Source organism: Pogonomyrmex barbatus, unplaced genomic scaffold, assembly GCF_055798465.1.
Source record: "Pogonomyrmex barbatus isolate J1 unplaced genomic scaffold, ASM5579846v1 scaffold20, whole genome shotgun sequence".
NCBI lineage: Eukaryota > Metazoa > Arthropoda > Insecta > Hymenoptera > Formicidae > Pogonomyrmex > Pogonomyrmex barbatus.
This window is the reverse complement of record NW_028297117.1, coordinates 1,729,145-1,744,947: the sequence shown is the minus strand read 5'-3', so window position 1 is coordinate 1,744,947 and position 15,803 is coordinate 1,729,145. Positions and strand designations below refer to the sequence as shown.

Sequence of the window (15,803 nt, the reverse complement as noted above, 5' to 3'; positions counted from 1 at the left end):
TATTTTGTTAATATCAAAAAATTTTCTTTTTTACTTCTTTTTAAATTGATATTCTTAAAATTCTTCAGCATATAAATATCCAAAAGTACAACATTCTTCAACTACAACATTGCCTCGCAAATTACCTTTGACATCTGTCGACGGGTTGTCGAACATGTTTTCCTTTAGCCGCGAAATAAAGAAAAAAAAAAAAACGCAAAAATGGAAAGGGCAACGTCCTTCAGAAAAGAGTTTGCGCAGGCGAGGGAACGCGAGGGGACGCGAGATAAGGAATAGCGAGAAGGGTTGAAACAAACAGAGTGGGAAATCGAGTGGGAAGAAGGAAACAGCGGCGGCAACAGCGATGGTGGTAATGGTGGCTCGTGTAAGCGTTATGCGATTTCAAACAAATGGCGAGACCGTGAGCGGAAACGTGACCAAGGATGGCGTCCACTCGGATGCCATTGGTAAGTTTACCCTGTGCGCCGCGGTAACTTACCAGTCGGGATCCCGCAATGGAACGAGGGATGGCAGCTGTCCTCGGTAGCATTCCGGCAGAGCGGGTATTGCGGCATCGTCTAGGGGAGGGAGACGGTCGTCGGGGGGGAAATACGACAATGAAAATCCGAGGGTAGCGCGATTTTCTACGTGAATCTCGCTACTGCGAAACGCACCCCCCCGTTTTACGCTGCCGTTTCTCGCTTATACAGCCCCCTGCGATATCTGTCTATCTAAATATACACGATCTACCTATCTAGACAGATCGTTGCTTAATACTCTTCTTTTTTCTTGAAAGTTTCGAGAGAAAAATTTGTGATTGTTGCCTCATAACTAGTAATGGATATATCCATTGGCGTTTATAAGAAAATATTCGCGAATGTTCTTTCTGATTCTAAATCTTATAAATTTGATAAAATTTGAATTATCATGACTAATTGTAAATTTCAAGGAAAAGATAAATATCTTTTTACTTTTTTGTTTTATTCATAGAATTTGAGATTGAGAAAAAAAGATATTGGAAAGAAGGTATAGATAATAAAGATAGTTAATATTAATATTGAAGTTGGATATTTCTTGTGTTTATGATGATTCTCTCTCTCTCTCTCTCTCTCTCTCTCTCTCTCTCTCTCTTTCTCTCTCAATAGTAAGTAAATCTTAAATAAGACTTACTTGACATTACTTATTTTGACATTTTTATTCTTTGAATATGATATCGTGAATTTCCAAGAACGAAAATACAGCACAAAAATGACTTCGTGAATGCTGAGCTATTCTTACAGCAGTAAAAACAACGACCTTTCAAATTCGAGTCACGTTACTCTCAAAGGACGAGAAGAAAATGCTTTGGGTGCATCGAGAAGTACATTGTGCATCAGTTTCTTTATCTGGCAAACGGAAGCGCACTAGAATATAATTGTTATGTACTGGATGAGCATTGGACGGAGTCAGAATTTAGCAATCGGATAGATCGTTATTACACAGTGAGTTCAACGTTGTTCGCAACTGTCGTTGCATTAATTAAATCGTAGATATACTGATCGCGACGAGCGATTTCTGTATCGCTTGCAGAGTAAACGCGGCGACGATGTAACGATATAACGACGAAACATACATTGGTATGCGTTACCAATATCGTAAATGCAATTGGATGTAGACAATATTCCAGGAATCAACGGATGAAGCAAGTTTCTGAGATATGAAAACAATTTATTAATATCTAAATTATTGTACAAAAATTAATGTTATGTTACGTAATTGATCGAGAAGTAGCACAAGCTTGGGCGAAACTTTCCTAAGTTTCTGTGATTGAATAATCTCAATGAATTGGAACTCATAATTACAAATAAATAATAATATTTTATTTTCTATATAATTTTAAAGTAAGTTTAGTTTAATTGTTTTTATTTAATGAGAAATTTTGATATTTATTTAACATTAAGAAATTGCCCTGTTTTTTTTATTAACAGCAAATCAAAATGTTATTCAAAAATTTGCAATTACGAGAGAATATTGGCTAAGTGTAGAAATTACGATAAAAATTAACAATTATTAAATTGAATAAAATTTGCTAATTAAAAATATATAACTATGCAACTTTTGATTAATTTCGTATAATGTGTTACATGATGCTATTGAAATTATTGCTGGGATACGTTACGATAATTAAAAATGCATTGAAACATAAGTAAAGTGCAATTTTAATTAATTAATATTTCATAATTTCATATTTAATGATAACATTAATAATTTAAATAATGTATAAAATATTGCAAAAGTGCGTTTTTTGTTAAAACGTGCAAATAAACGTGAAAGATATAACTCATCCAACAATTTTTGTGACATATCTTAAACGCTCAAATAACTACTCATTAGGATGGCTCTTTAAAATTAATCGAATGTACATTCAGCGTTTTTGAAGTCACGAGTATCACAAACATTCTAGATATGGCGAGTACGCGGCCAAATATCTGGCGCACGAGATTGAAACCACAACGAAATAGCCGCAGACGATATCGAACACGTTCCGTACGTCGTTTTGCGCTTTTCGTTGGAACATTTTCAGTTATGAGCAACTCGATACTGATACCTGGATCGCATTCCCGACCAAGCTGATTATAGCTTCGCTCAATATAAAATCGCTGATAATATTTGCTCGAACCAAATTGACCTCAATCTTTTCTAAAGATATTGTGTAGTTTGTGACATTGCAGTTCCGCTGCATTGGGACAGCATCCCTCTGCCGACATAAGGTGCGGATTTGCGCCCAATAAAGATCTGGTTGCACGAAGGAGCTTTTCTGAAATGTCCAACAGCTTAATAATAGCTGAGAGCAATAGTTTAATTATAATTTTTATATATGATTTTGGAATTTCGTGCGAAATCAGAACAACAAGGGATGTCTGCAGCAGAGTCTTGTCAGAGAGAAGACAAGAATGAAAAAGCGAGAAACCATTATCGCACTTTAGTCTCAAAAAATATTGCATGCGAAAATCCTATAATATATACATTACGTATATTATAGATTTTTGTAGGCGAATATATATATAGTATATATAATATATATATAGTATATATCGCCTATATTGTCTATATATAGATTTGAGAATCCTAGATCAAATTAAAGGGCCACAGTAGGATCGCACACGCCAGAATATCGGAGTGAAATCGAGCGTGTTTGATTTCGGCGCCCAATGAAGAAAATTGCCGAAGCACAACTTTCAGATGTCTGTTTGATTCGCCTCCACTATATTGTCTATCCGCGCCTGTCTTTTCTTCGATAATTTGTAGCTTCTCATTTGTCCAACCTTCGCTTTTCTTCGCGTTAAGCTATCGTTCACGACTACTAGCAGTTTATTTCTTTTATTGTTTCTTTTTTTTTATACATTTTTAGTAAATTTTCGATATTACCGTGTTACCGTTTCTATAATAAATTCGTTATTAATTATTATATTTCGTGTGAACAGTTTCCTTCAGTTTTATTTCGCCTCGCCTCCAGCCATTTCTTCACAAATTCATTTTTTGCCTTACATCCTATCCTTGTACTGTTAGGTGAGCTGATTGGTCCCTCGCATGATCTCTTCTCCGCTCCCGTTTGTTTCACAAAGTATACCAATTAACAATGGATTTATTTGAAATAACAATAATATATAATATAATAACATAATATATTATATATTATTATGGTTAACAATAGATCGGTTAACTATGGTTAACAATGAACTTATTTTAGATAACATTATAATACATAATATATTATATTAATGAAAATAAAATAAATACAGTGAATTGCTCGTTGTCATAAATAATAACGTCAAACTAACGGCAGTTTATACATAATTCATAATTTAGACCCTTTGATTTCGTTGAAAGAAACCATTATGAATTATATACGAATGACAATAAATAATAATTTTTTTGATGATGAATTTGCCCATTTAAGATGAAACTGAGGTTGTAAGAACGAGACGTGATAAATTACCAGACATTGTGTTACCACAGATGGACAATATAGCGGCAGCGCGAGCGCGGGCGACTCGAAATAATCGAGATGAGCGATAAGCTCGGGTGGTCACGCTTGTCGAAGGATCGAGAGAGGATGGCCGTCGAAACAGGTGTGTTTGAGGAGAATATAATGTCATCAGTAACAAATCTTCCAGATACTTCAAAAACTATAATAAGAAATAATGCGAATCGTCACGCTACGATACACAAAGTTCAACGCAAAAGGTGGCACAAACACACACTGATGACACTTCGGCCTGTTCGATGCCGAAACCAACAAATCCAACAAGAGTTTTACCAGGACGAAGCTGCGACAGTTGGACACTTTGGCCATGGCTCGGTGCTTTCGCTTTCTCGGGTGAACTCTTCGCAGTCTCTTGTGAGGCTCGAGTTTTCTCTCAACAGATTGAGGATCCAAAGACTGTAGCGACCTAGATGACTGAGTTTCCATGGTGGTTTCCATGGGTGTCGGAATTTGGTGTGATGGCCTTCGCTAATTGCCCGGGCGTGCGCGGTCCTTTGATCGTCCAAAACTGTTGCTCCTTGGTTTCGCTTTCTCTTTCTTTTTCTCTTCTCTCCGGATCTTGTTAACATCTAAATTCCTTTGAAGATGTTTATTGTTGTTGTTCTGCTTGATGCCAAAATTATACAAATAAGATAATTAACATATGTTACCCACACTCACGCTAAGATTGCTCCCTAGAGATTTCAGGAAAAATTCCTTCCAGCCTTACACTTCGTGGCGACAAAGAGACGTTACAAAATTACTAATATTATAATTTCTATATCCAGAATTGTTATTATTTAAAATTTAAAATAAAATAATTTTTATGCAAATATACAAAGTCATTGTTTTTTGTTTAAATTTAATTTTTTTGAATTTATCATTTTTTTTATCGTAGAAAATTAGCTAGAAACTGTTTAACAACTGGTTTAAATTTAGCTAGGTTTATTGTTAAATATATATATATAGGTCATTTGAAATGTAGAATCCGAGTGAGTTTTCAAGGTAAAGATTGAAAAGTTGGACTCATAAATATTAACACGATATAATATTAACACAAAACTCCTTTTGAAACATACGTCTTAAGTTTGTTATAATATTTTGCAATATAATTGCATTATAACGAACTTAAGATGTGTTTCAAAACGAGTTTTGTGTTAATATTACATCCTTTATGAATCCAACTTTTCAATCTTTACCTTGAAAACTCACTCGGATTCTAAATTTCAAGTGACCTTTTCTTCCGACATCTATTGGGAAAAAGTGCCTTGGTTTCTCGCGTCGAGAAAGATCATGCCTCTTATTTGATTCACTTTACGAAGTATTGCGTGTGGAATTTCACATCGAAGTAACACTCGTGAAACGACCTGGCTAGGGCTATATAAGGCGTATATATTCTCCTAACTGTCTCATATTAGAGGCGAAGTACTCTGCGCAAACCGGTAACCGAAACAAAATTGCCCGTTTCGCTGCGAAACAGCGCGCGCGCCGTTCGCCTGAACGTGCGTGCATGTTTTTTTTTTATTTTTTTTTTGTTTTTTTTGTTTTTTTTTTGTTTTTTTTTTTTCGTACGGAAAAGCAGTAAAAGCATCCACTTCCGACTCGTTACACGCTATTACGGCCGCGTGCAATAAATCGTTATAAAACCACGCCTTCTTTCTTTCAGAAGTTTATAATCCGAGGGTCTCGTCCGCCCACGTTTCGCCGATGATGCGTTAGAAACCAGCTCGTATTTTCGAACAGTATCGCTCTTATAAACGCTCAGCAATTTACGTGAGAGAGGAACATGAAAATTATCATCTTATTTATGACCCAAGTAAGGAAGAAGCGGAATGAAATTAATTGTCTGAATAAAAATTAATCAACTCTTTCCCAAAATCTGTTAAATTTTTTATTTTATAATATTTCTGACAAATGTCAATTTGCTTTTTACAAACCTATTATCTGGAAAAATATGTAAGAACAATGAGTGAATTGAATTTAATGCATTAAAATCAATTATTAATATTACAGAAAAGATGTAGTTAAGAATATTTGATTTTTGATTGCTAAAAGTATTAGTTCTTAGTTAAATTAAATTTTGTTTTGAACGTTATTTAACAATTGTTTGGATTATGTGAATGGATTTTATAAAAAAAAATTAAACGCTCGTGTTTAGAGATACCGTTGAAATATGGATTTTTTACACATTAATATAAAAATTTAAATTAAAAAATTATTATTCTTTTAATTATTGAATATTATTTGCTCCCTTTTTGTATAGCTTTTTGTATAGCTATTTTTAATTTTTTATATATATAAAAATCATTCTTCGAGACGCATCGTGGCAGCTAATTAATCGCTAGAAAAGAAATGCGCATTATAATTTTCCAAGAAAAACGCAAAGTTGAGCACAGAAGCGGAGGATGTGGGAGTAGGGGGGACTTCATAGGCCATATAATATATTTAGAAACTTCTAGAAATTCCAATAATTGGCACAAATTCATTGAAGGCTATATTTAGTCGATCTTCGACCCACTTTTTTCACCTGTAAAAACCGTAGTCTTAACTTTACAAATGATAATAATAACAACGTCATCAACAACGATCATCTCGTTAATTATCAAGACAACTAGATAAGCATGCATAATATTACCATGTGACATATTGATAACCGATCCGTCACAAGTATCAGTGCCACATAGATTATGCACAAAAGCAAGAGAATTTTCGGAGCCACTAATTACAAAAGCTGATGCGACCATCATCTCTGCAATTTGAAAATTAGCCGATTAGTGAACTGATCGAAGGAGCTTTTCTGGCGACGATAAAATTCCGTGTCTAGATCGAGTTTTATTTCTAGAATCCGAACGATAATAGCAATACTCTTTCCAATTTGGTGCATGCTAGTCAACTTTTTTATCTCATTGTGTGCGATATTTGCGGAATTCGCATTTCAATTTTTTTGCGTGAGAGTCTTTTCTTCTGAAGAGGGGAAATCTTAACAGCCTCACTGGCAATTAATTTTCCTCGTTACAATTTTTTTACAAAGTTTGTAGTGTAAAAAATAAAAACTGTTCCTGTATCAATCAAAACTCTTTATTTAAAACAATTATTTTCCATCTATTACTATGAAATCTTTATATGAACACCCACATATAGTTTATTTTCTATATTTATCATAATAATAATCCCATGCTAAAAGAAAACTGTCCAATATTCTTTTATATACGACAAAATCATATGAAAGCAATGTAAAAACATAACGTTGAAAAACCGTAGATTTGCTTTGCATAATAAGAGATTGAAATTTATCTTTAGTAAACATATCAAGATTATGTGTCATAATAGTTTTTCTTAAGAGTAAAATTGCATAGAGACTAATTAATATTATAGAAAGTCTGGTTTTAATTACGTTAAGAGAAAAGGATATTCTTTCTGGTAATCATTTTCCTCAAATAAATGAAAGATGTAATAACGCAAGAGAACAAATATCAAGATACAATTTAATCACTGATGGAAAGATCTTTGTTTCTGTTTTATTCCATTGAACAAGATAACATCAAAGCGAATCAATTTCCCATATTGATAAAAACAAGATCATTGAAGTAGACTGAAGAAAAGAATATGAAACAAATTGTGTCGAGCGAAAATTATGTCCGCAAGAATAGATCCGTCTTATTTCATTTGTATTTTGTCGATAACTCACTATTTGAGAATGTCAATGACAGGTGCTGCAAATTTAATCTGAAAGAAAGCATTTTCGAGGGATTCCCATCTTCAATATCTTTTTGAAATCTTGTGAAATTACTTTTGATATTTTTATAACTTATCATTTTCTTATTTTTTTAAACAATTAAATTAAAATTCTGTGTCTTAAATTATTATTATTATTATTTTGATTTTGTGAAAATTAACTCAATATTATTTGTTTAAAATGGATTCAATATTATCATGTGAATGAGAGATACTTATTATTGCAATGCACAAATGTTCTGTAAACTTGACGAAGTTCTGCAGTTATTTCTGTTCAATTAAATACATTTTAAAAATAAAATAAAATAAAATAAAACGAGCAGATAGAAATATTTTTCTAATTGTATTAGAAAGCAAGTTTGTCATAAAAAATTTGATGGAACAATTTATAATATTTTAATTAATATTGAATGCATTTTGTTTCGTAAACATAATAAGCGCAACTAATAAAAAGCTCAACTAATAAAAAGCGCGAATCTAATTGTAAGTTTGTATTCCATTCAGTGCACATCTGAAAACCCCAAATGAAAGAATACATTTGAAAGTTATATATTCCATCTATTTTTATTCCGATAAGTATATTAAATTTATGAACAAAGGCTATTAATATCGTTGCGAAAGATTTTCGCAATATTGCATCTGTATTAAAAAGAAATTCAATTAAATCCGTTTCGTTGTAAAAGAAATTTCGCGCGTTTTGTGACGCTGCATCGAGAGAGATATATATACAGCACAGTGTAACACAAAATCCAATAGAAAAACAATCGTGCTGAAACGATTTTGCTGGACTTTCGCCGCGGATCGAGAAGCACTCGCGATAAGTGGCCCAATAACTCGATACGCGTTCGCCATTTTGTCGGCGGCCACTGGCGTCCGCTCTGCCTCCGGCTGTTCTCCTAAATCACTCGCTTAGTATCACCCCCGAAAAAGAGATCTTGCTGTAGGAAACATCGTAGAATGTTCGGCGACGAATGCAAAAATACGCGGTGGTCGCACATCGTTGCACATCGCGACACATAACGTCGTTAAGATCGTTTCGCCGATATCGCATACGTTTGCGACGACGAATTCACGGTAGTATGGTAATTTAGCGTTGTCCGTATTTTTCCGCGGATTATGCGGGGCTTATTGTCCGGTTATCTCGTCCGGTTATTCGCTCTGAAAACTTAACATATTGCAACCGCGACGCGCGGGCCGATCGTGATATACATGTTATTACGAATTACGCGAAACATGCACCGAGTAGGGTTAATTGGGGAAATTTGTGCCGGCGCTCCATATGATGCATTCCTTTGCAGCGTTGATGGCTACATGAATAATTGTTGAGTTATGAGCAACGCCTCTCCGTAAATGATGAAATGTTCATGAGAGTGCGCTTTTTCTTTCGATCGTAGCCCAATTATTTATTTATAAGGGTGCGCAAATTCCGTCATATCAAATATTCATTATTTCTATATTTATTCATTATCTCTATATGAAAACTTTCGGTATTTCATCTTTTTTCGGTATTTTTAGGTTTTCTTGAAAAGCTAATGATGCATTTGTTATAAATATTTAAATTATATATATATATATATATATATATATATATGACGTGAACTCCATTAGGAGTTTGATTACATATTGTAAGTGAACGCATATAGATATATGTATATGTATATGTGTGTAAAATTTTGAATTTTATATATATATATATATATTTATATATATATATATACACGTGTTATAAAAATATCCTCTTCTGTTATAATTGTGTTTAATAATGCAATATGTTATTTTCATGCGTTTAGATGTGAGATTTATTGAAAAATTTATCGAAATAAGTTAAAATTGCAATTTGTCTGCACTAAATCAACATATTCAAATAAAATGAATATAGTAACCAACGAGATGGAAATATTTGTCTCACATATCGGCGGTGGCGTCGATTTATGTTACCAAAAGACCTTCGTGTCACGTACGCCTTGAGAAATATCGTCAGGTGACGACAGCAAGGTGCAGTGTCGTGCACGAAAGTCGAAATTATTGGCGGAAAACCAAGATGGAAGAGAGGTGAAGGCTCGAAGGGAAACCAAGGTGGAATAGACGACGAGGGGAGGATCGAAGAAGAGAAAATGCGGCGATCGTGCCGTGCTCTCGACATTCTCGAAATCGCGCCGTCCGTCGTCGTTCGCAGATCGACACGACGGGTAAATCGACGAGGAGCGGTTTTTTTTTTTTTTTTTTTTTTTTCCGGAAAATGAGATTTCGGCGGGAACTCGGCGACGACGCGAAAAATTGCTGCGACGGTAGAGAGAACGGATTGTCCTCCTTAATCGGATTGCCGAACGGCGAAATATGGCGCACGAGCGCGCGCGCTTGCGATTTCATTGCCTGTCCGTCGACATTTTCATATTTTCGAAAATTGCGGGGCTCTCATTCGATTTTGCTATCGGATGAGATTAGCGCCCAGCCGACGCTTTTATTGCATGACGGTGAGATTTGTCAGAAACTGTTCGAGGTACCGATTCGCGTTTACTCACATGTCGAATTCTCCAAACTTTTGTCATGTTAGTTAACTCTAATGTTTTAATTGACAACTAGACAATGTATGTTTAACAATTTAAATCATTGTTGAATTTTTAATATTGAGCGGTAAACTTCTTTGTTCTTAATTATTTCTTTCATCTTGAATCTTCAGTTCGTATGGGAAAAATATTTACATGATTTAATTAAAGTATTGAAAATTCTTTTTAACATAAGACAATAAAAAATTTAAAAAAGTTTTAGTTAGTTTAATTTTAATAGATATTTACAGAATCCGGTAACAATCTGTTTCTGGGATTCAATAGCAAGAACGTTTCTAAAACAAAACTACTATGCGCGCGCGCGCGCGCGCGCGCGCGCGTGTGTGTGTGTGTGTGTGTGTGTGTGTGTGTGTTTGTGTGTGTGGTCTTTTTATCAGATTACAACAGATATGAATGTTTCGAAGTTTTTTTGTTGGAAAACATTTTATCAGAATGACAGAATGGCGTGTGCGTGCAAAATATGTTTACGTTTTCGAGAATGATTGTGCGTTGTAATAACATCCGTGGGCGCGCTTTTTTATTGCTCACTGGTATCAGTCAATGGAAAACACGTTTTAAATGTAAAAAAAAAAAAAAGAACAGAGAAGTAAAACACGGAATTTCTATCTCTAAGTTATCTCCATACATATATTGACTTTGCTTATTGAATATAGATATCCATATATCTTGGATCAAAGCATTACGGGATCGATAATTAGTTCTATTGACATTAGTTGTCCAGGTTGTATCTATATGTGCCACATTCTATGTGTATCACATTACATCTATATCAGTAAATCTGTCGCAATCTAGCGATGCATCTTTTGATCCTGATATTAGTTACTGTCGATTTGACCGTCATTAAAATCATTCAATCGTATTGCTACGGCCGAACATTGATTATTTCATTTTTGGCCTGTTGATAAACGATAGGTTCATTCGCGCAAGTGGGTTAGCTATTTATTCTCTTTTATCTCAAATTAAATGACGAAGGACGAGCCAGGATAGAAGAAATCTCGAGCACCTCTTCATTCCATCGTATTGGAATAATTCATACTCGAGGTTTTTCGCCAGATAACATATGAATATCAAGTGTGTCAAAGCATTGACATAGCGGCTTTGTACCTGAGATATTAAAAACCGAGGCGAAATTTTGCATACTATGAATTTTTTAAGTCTCGTCCTTTGCATGAAAAATATAAAGAGTAAATCCAACAAACTCGAAGTCTCTCGCACGAATATTTAAGGTTGAATATTAATGTCACGCATTAACATCTTTTTACACCGGAATTAAAATTAGTGAGAAACGGTGCATAGTTGCGCTCCTCATTAAATATGCAAATTGCTGCACGCACGCTTAAAGAGTTCCACTCGAATTACTATTAACAAATATTCATTCCTATTTTCGCGTATTCCTGTATAATTGATTAAATCACTGTTATTTAAATTTTTTGACGATTTAATTTTTTTATATCTGATTTCTGTACATGACAATGCAAATATAAGTATACAAATGTACACTCGGACTATGGTGAATTTATTTATCTTTTGCAATCTTTATACTTTCAAATTGCGTAACTTGAATATAAATCTCATCTAGCGTGTTGAAATTATTAATATATTGATACGTTTAATATTTTAATAATCTATTACGTTAACTTTGACTTATACGAGAAGAACAAAATTATTTTAACTTAAATTACGATTTACATTTTGTTCGTGAATGTTTGCGTGATTAAATTAGATTGCATATATATATATATATATATATATATATATATGGATGCAGCCTTAGGCGCGGTTTCGCGCAAGGACGTACCATCGTCGCTGATTTTCCGTAATTGTTGCCGTCGCCGCGAGGACGACCGCAGCGAGAATGCGCCGCGACGCCCTTTCGCACCGTCGTATTAGCAGCGGGAATGCAAATAATTGTTCGCCCGCGGTGTGTGCGTGTGCGTGCGTATATGCACGGCGGGATGGTGAAACCGACCCCGGAATGCAAATAAAGCCGACTTCGTATGATGCTCTTGCTGCGAACGAGTTGGCTGGTTTGTACGCTGATGTGAATACATACGCCTTTGTATACGCGCGCATGACACGCCGAGATAGCAGATCGTTCTATCTGTTGACTACCTGTCGACTGTGCAATCCTCGTAGTTGTCGCGAAAGGCGAATATCTTCAAAGTGCATTTTAAGAAAGAATGCACAATGCACAAATCAATAATTTTGAACATAGATGTCATTCGCACAAAAAGAAAATATACTGCAATTAACGATTAACGATCTTACAAATCTTTAGCTGTGATTAAAGGCTCCAAAAATAAAAATCTTTTCTCACTTTCTCTATTATTAATTGACTTTTCTGTTAAGTAGTATACATAATTATAATGTATAAGCTATAACTAGATATATGTACAAAGAAATAATGAAATTCCATCTGAATATGCCTAGTATTTATTATACGTGATTGTTAAGCTCCAGCGGCTTTTAATCGCCAGGCTTGATTGAATAATGCAGATTTATTTGCGATCTCCGTATGCGTCGCGCTTTTAAGTGTTTCATGAAGGAGGAAAAGAAACGTTCGGTAAAGAGCAATAAAATATCGCATCTCTGTGTCGTAGGATGCGATTAATCGCCGGTCCGGCAAGAATTAATCGTCGGTGTTGCAATAATTTATCGCGGCCCGTCTCGCCACGATATTTTAGCTGCGGATATTTTTCCCGGTTTCGCGCTTCGCTAACCTACATCGCTTTTCCACCGGAAAAAGGAAGCGCGTTCCGAACGAACGTCGAACGAACGTCGAAATCACTCCCTCGATTCTATGTCCACCGAGATTCGTACCACACAGGTTACTCTTTTCCGTATAATCTTTCGAGACAATCGACTCGAAATGACTGAACGAGAGTTTCATACTTTTAGGTATAACAATAATTTTTTCGAAACGACTGAACGAGAGTTTCATACTTTTAGGTATAACAATAATTTTTTCTTTGTTACAAATAATAATGATGTTACAAATATAATTAAACATTTTATTTATTTTATAAAATCAAGTATTTTTAAATTCAGCATTTTTTATAGTTTTTATGTTATTGTTCAAAAAATATTTTATTTTATCACAATGTATTATTTTCAACGATTTCCTCTCTTTTTTTTTCTGTCTCTTTAATATTTTATTACAAAATTTTTAGTAATATATTACAATTTTAATAATTAATGTATTAATGCTTGGACATATATAAAATGTTCATATATTTTTAGATCCTAGTGGAACTTTTATTGTGTTTTAAAAATTAAATATAAGTATTTTTCATGTGACACATTTAACTTTAAAAATATTGATTTAATGATATATTATTATTGTATTACAAATTTATACCAGTATATGTGAAATGTATAATAATGGCATGACAAATGTTTTATTCTAATTGTGAAGAAAGATAACAGTTTCATGTCTGATAAGAAAACATACAGAAGAGGCAAGATACTCAGCAGAAAATTCAGATTTTGATAACGCTTTATATGTAGAGCAGTCAGTAAGATGAGTGATTTCGCTATTTTCTATTAGTGCAGGAAAATGAATTTATATTCTCATACATGCACAATCTAATACACGAGGCTAAGAATCTGCAAGTAAAATCAACTGCGGCCTATTTCCTTTAGCGATGAATTAGTCATTATGAGCTTTTAATTTTCAATCATAGGATGTTCTTGTTTTCCTTGCTTCTTATTTATTTAGAAAATTTATCTTATTTATTCGAAAAAGAAATGAACATAAATATTATCTAAGACAGATTTTGACTATAATTTTTAACTATATGTATAAAACTATATGCTATATAAATATATATATATATATATATATATATATATATATATATATATATATATATAAGTAATGATTAAATATTTTATAAAAATAAATTTGTGTAATGAAAATTAATTTTCTTCTCGCATATATGTCTATTTAATATCATATTTTCCATATAATTTGTCGTAACGACAAATGCTTATTGAATCGAAAGTATTAATATTACGTTTAGTTATTATATATTACATTTATTGTTACAATTAATTAAACTTTTCTGCGTGACAGAGAGAGGCATCAATTTTATATATAAATAACAATTCAGTTAATAATTTTCTATAAATATGTCTATTACAATCGATCAATAAAATTATGATTGATTTCGTAAGAATCTAAGATTAATAGTATAAATAGACAATGAATATTTGCATTAATTCTCTGTTGTCAAATATTTTTTACATGCAACTTATCGCATTTTGTTTATTTTTTATTTACAGAAGTTGCAAACGATTGGCGAGGATTTCTGTGGTCTGGATGTAAACACGCCATTAGGTGGTGAAGAGCCGATGGGCGCGACTGCAGTTTTGACATTTGAGACTCACTTGACGGCTGTGGCGGCCACTTCAACCGGTGATTACACCGTGGTCTTCGTTGGCACCAATAAAGGACATCTCAAGAAGGTTAGTGTTCGGAAGTAATTAACTTAATGGTTTATTGATTTTTGACAATCAAAATTATCTCTTGTAACTTAATAGAAAGAAAATTGTTATATAAACATAATTTTTGTGAAAACAATCATTAAAATCATTAAATAACAAATTCGGAATTCGGATGAAGTCTACAGGATATCAATTTCTAATCACGATAGAAACTGCGGTTACGTTATTATTCGGTAAATTATCTAAAATGTCTAATAAATTTAATACTAGAAGAATGAAAAAAACGATATTGGAAACAGCATACTAAGAGTATACTGCACAGTATAATGAATGATGCTGTTATATGCATGTATGTATATATTTATATATTAAACGATGAGTGCATTTGTTCTTTCATGTCTATGATTATCTATCTTGCAATATATTTTGCAATTAATGTTTTAGAAGCTCTTAGAATGAAATTATTAAATAATGAGATTACTACAGGATTTACAGGGTTTGATCTAGTTACCGATCATGATCAGACTACTTATCAGACTACTTATGGTTACGTTATTCTCGGCAAATTATCTAAAACGTCCAATAGATTTACCGAAAATATAATATATTGGAAACAGGTTTAGGATAGCTGCACTACATAATGAGCAACATTACAGCGAAGAATAATGTTTCGTCTTAATATAGAAATCGTTGCAAAATATTATCTAATAATATTTCTTCAACCTGCGCTGCTACATAATTACGTGATAATAGAGAAAATTTCTACGTAACTAATAGAGGTGATCAGCTTTATAAAGTCATCGATTAGTGAGACGTAGCTCGAGACGCGCTTAACGCTACTTGCTTCCCTCAATCTCTTCAACGTTGTAGGCAAGGAGTTCAGCAACCCTGAACTTAACGGGGCGAAGCAGGATCAAATGGCAAAGTTCAGTAGTCGCGCATGCACATGTACATGCACACGTCATCTCGTCGAAGCATACGCCCGCGTACGTACTAAAGTCTTCCTCGATCATCGTAGGGCATGATCGTTAAATTAATCGCGATCGCCACACGGTTACCACGCTCGTGAA

At 33.7% G+C, this 15,803-nt stretch overlaps 1 protein-coding gene across 4 annotated transcripts in view; it reads left to right on the top strand.

Annotated features, from left to right (window-relative positions):
* Positions 1-15,803, top strand: part of PlexA (plexin A) — a 251,240-nt gene that overhangs the window by 166,172 nt on the left and 69,265 nt on the right. For all 4 annotated transcript variants that reach the window (XM_089077798.1, XM_089077795.1, XM_089077797.1 and 1 more), the window contains one exon: positions 14,572-14,754. In XM_089077798.1, coding sequence (XP_088933924.1) covers positions 14,572-14,754 — 183 coding nt within the window. The remainder of the gene's footprint in view (positions 1-14,571; positions 14,755-15,803) is intronic.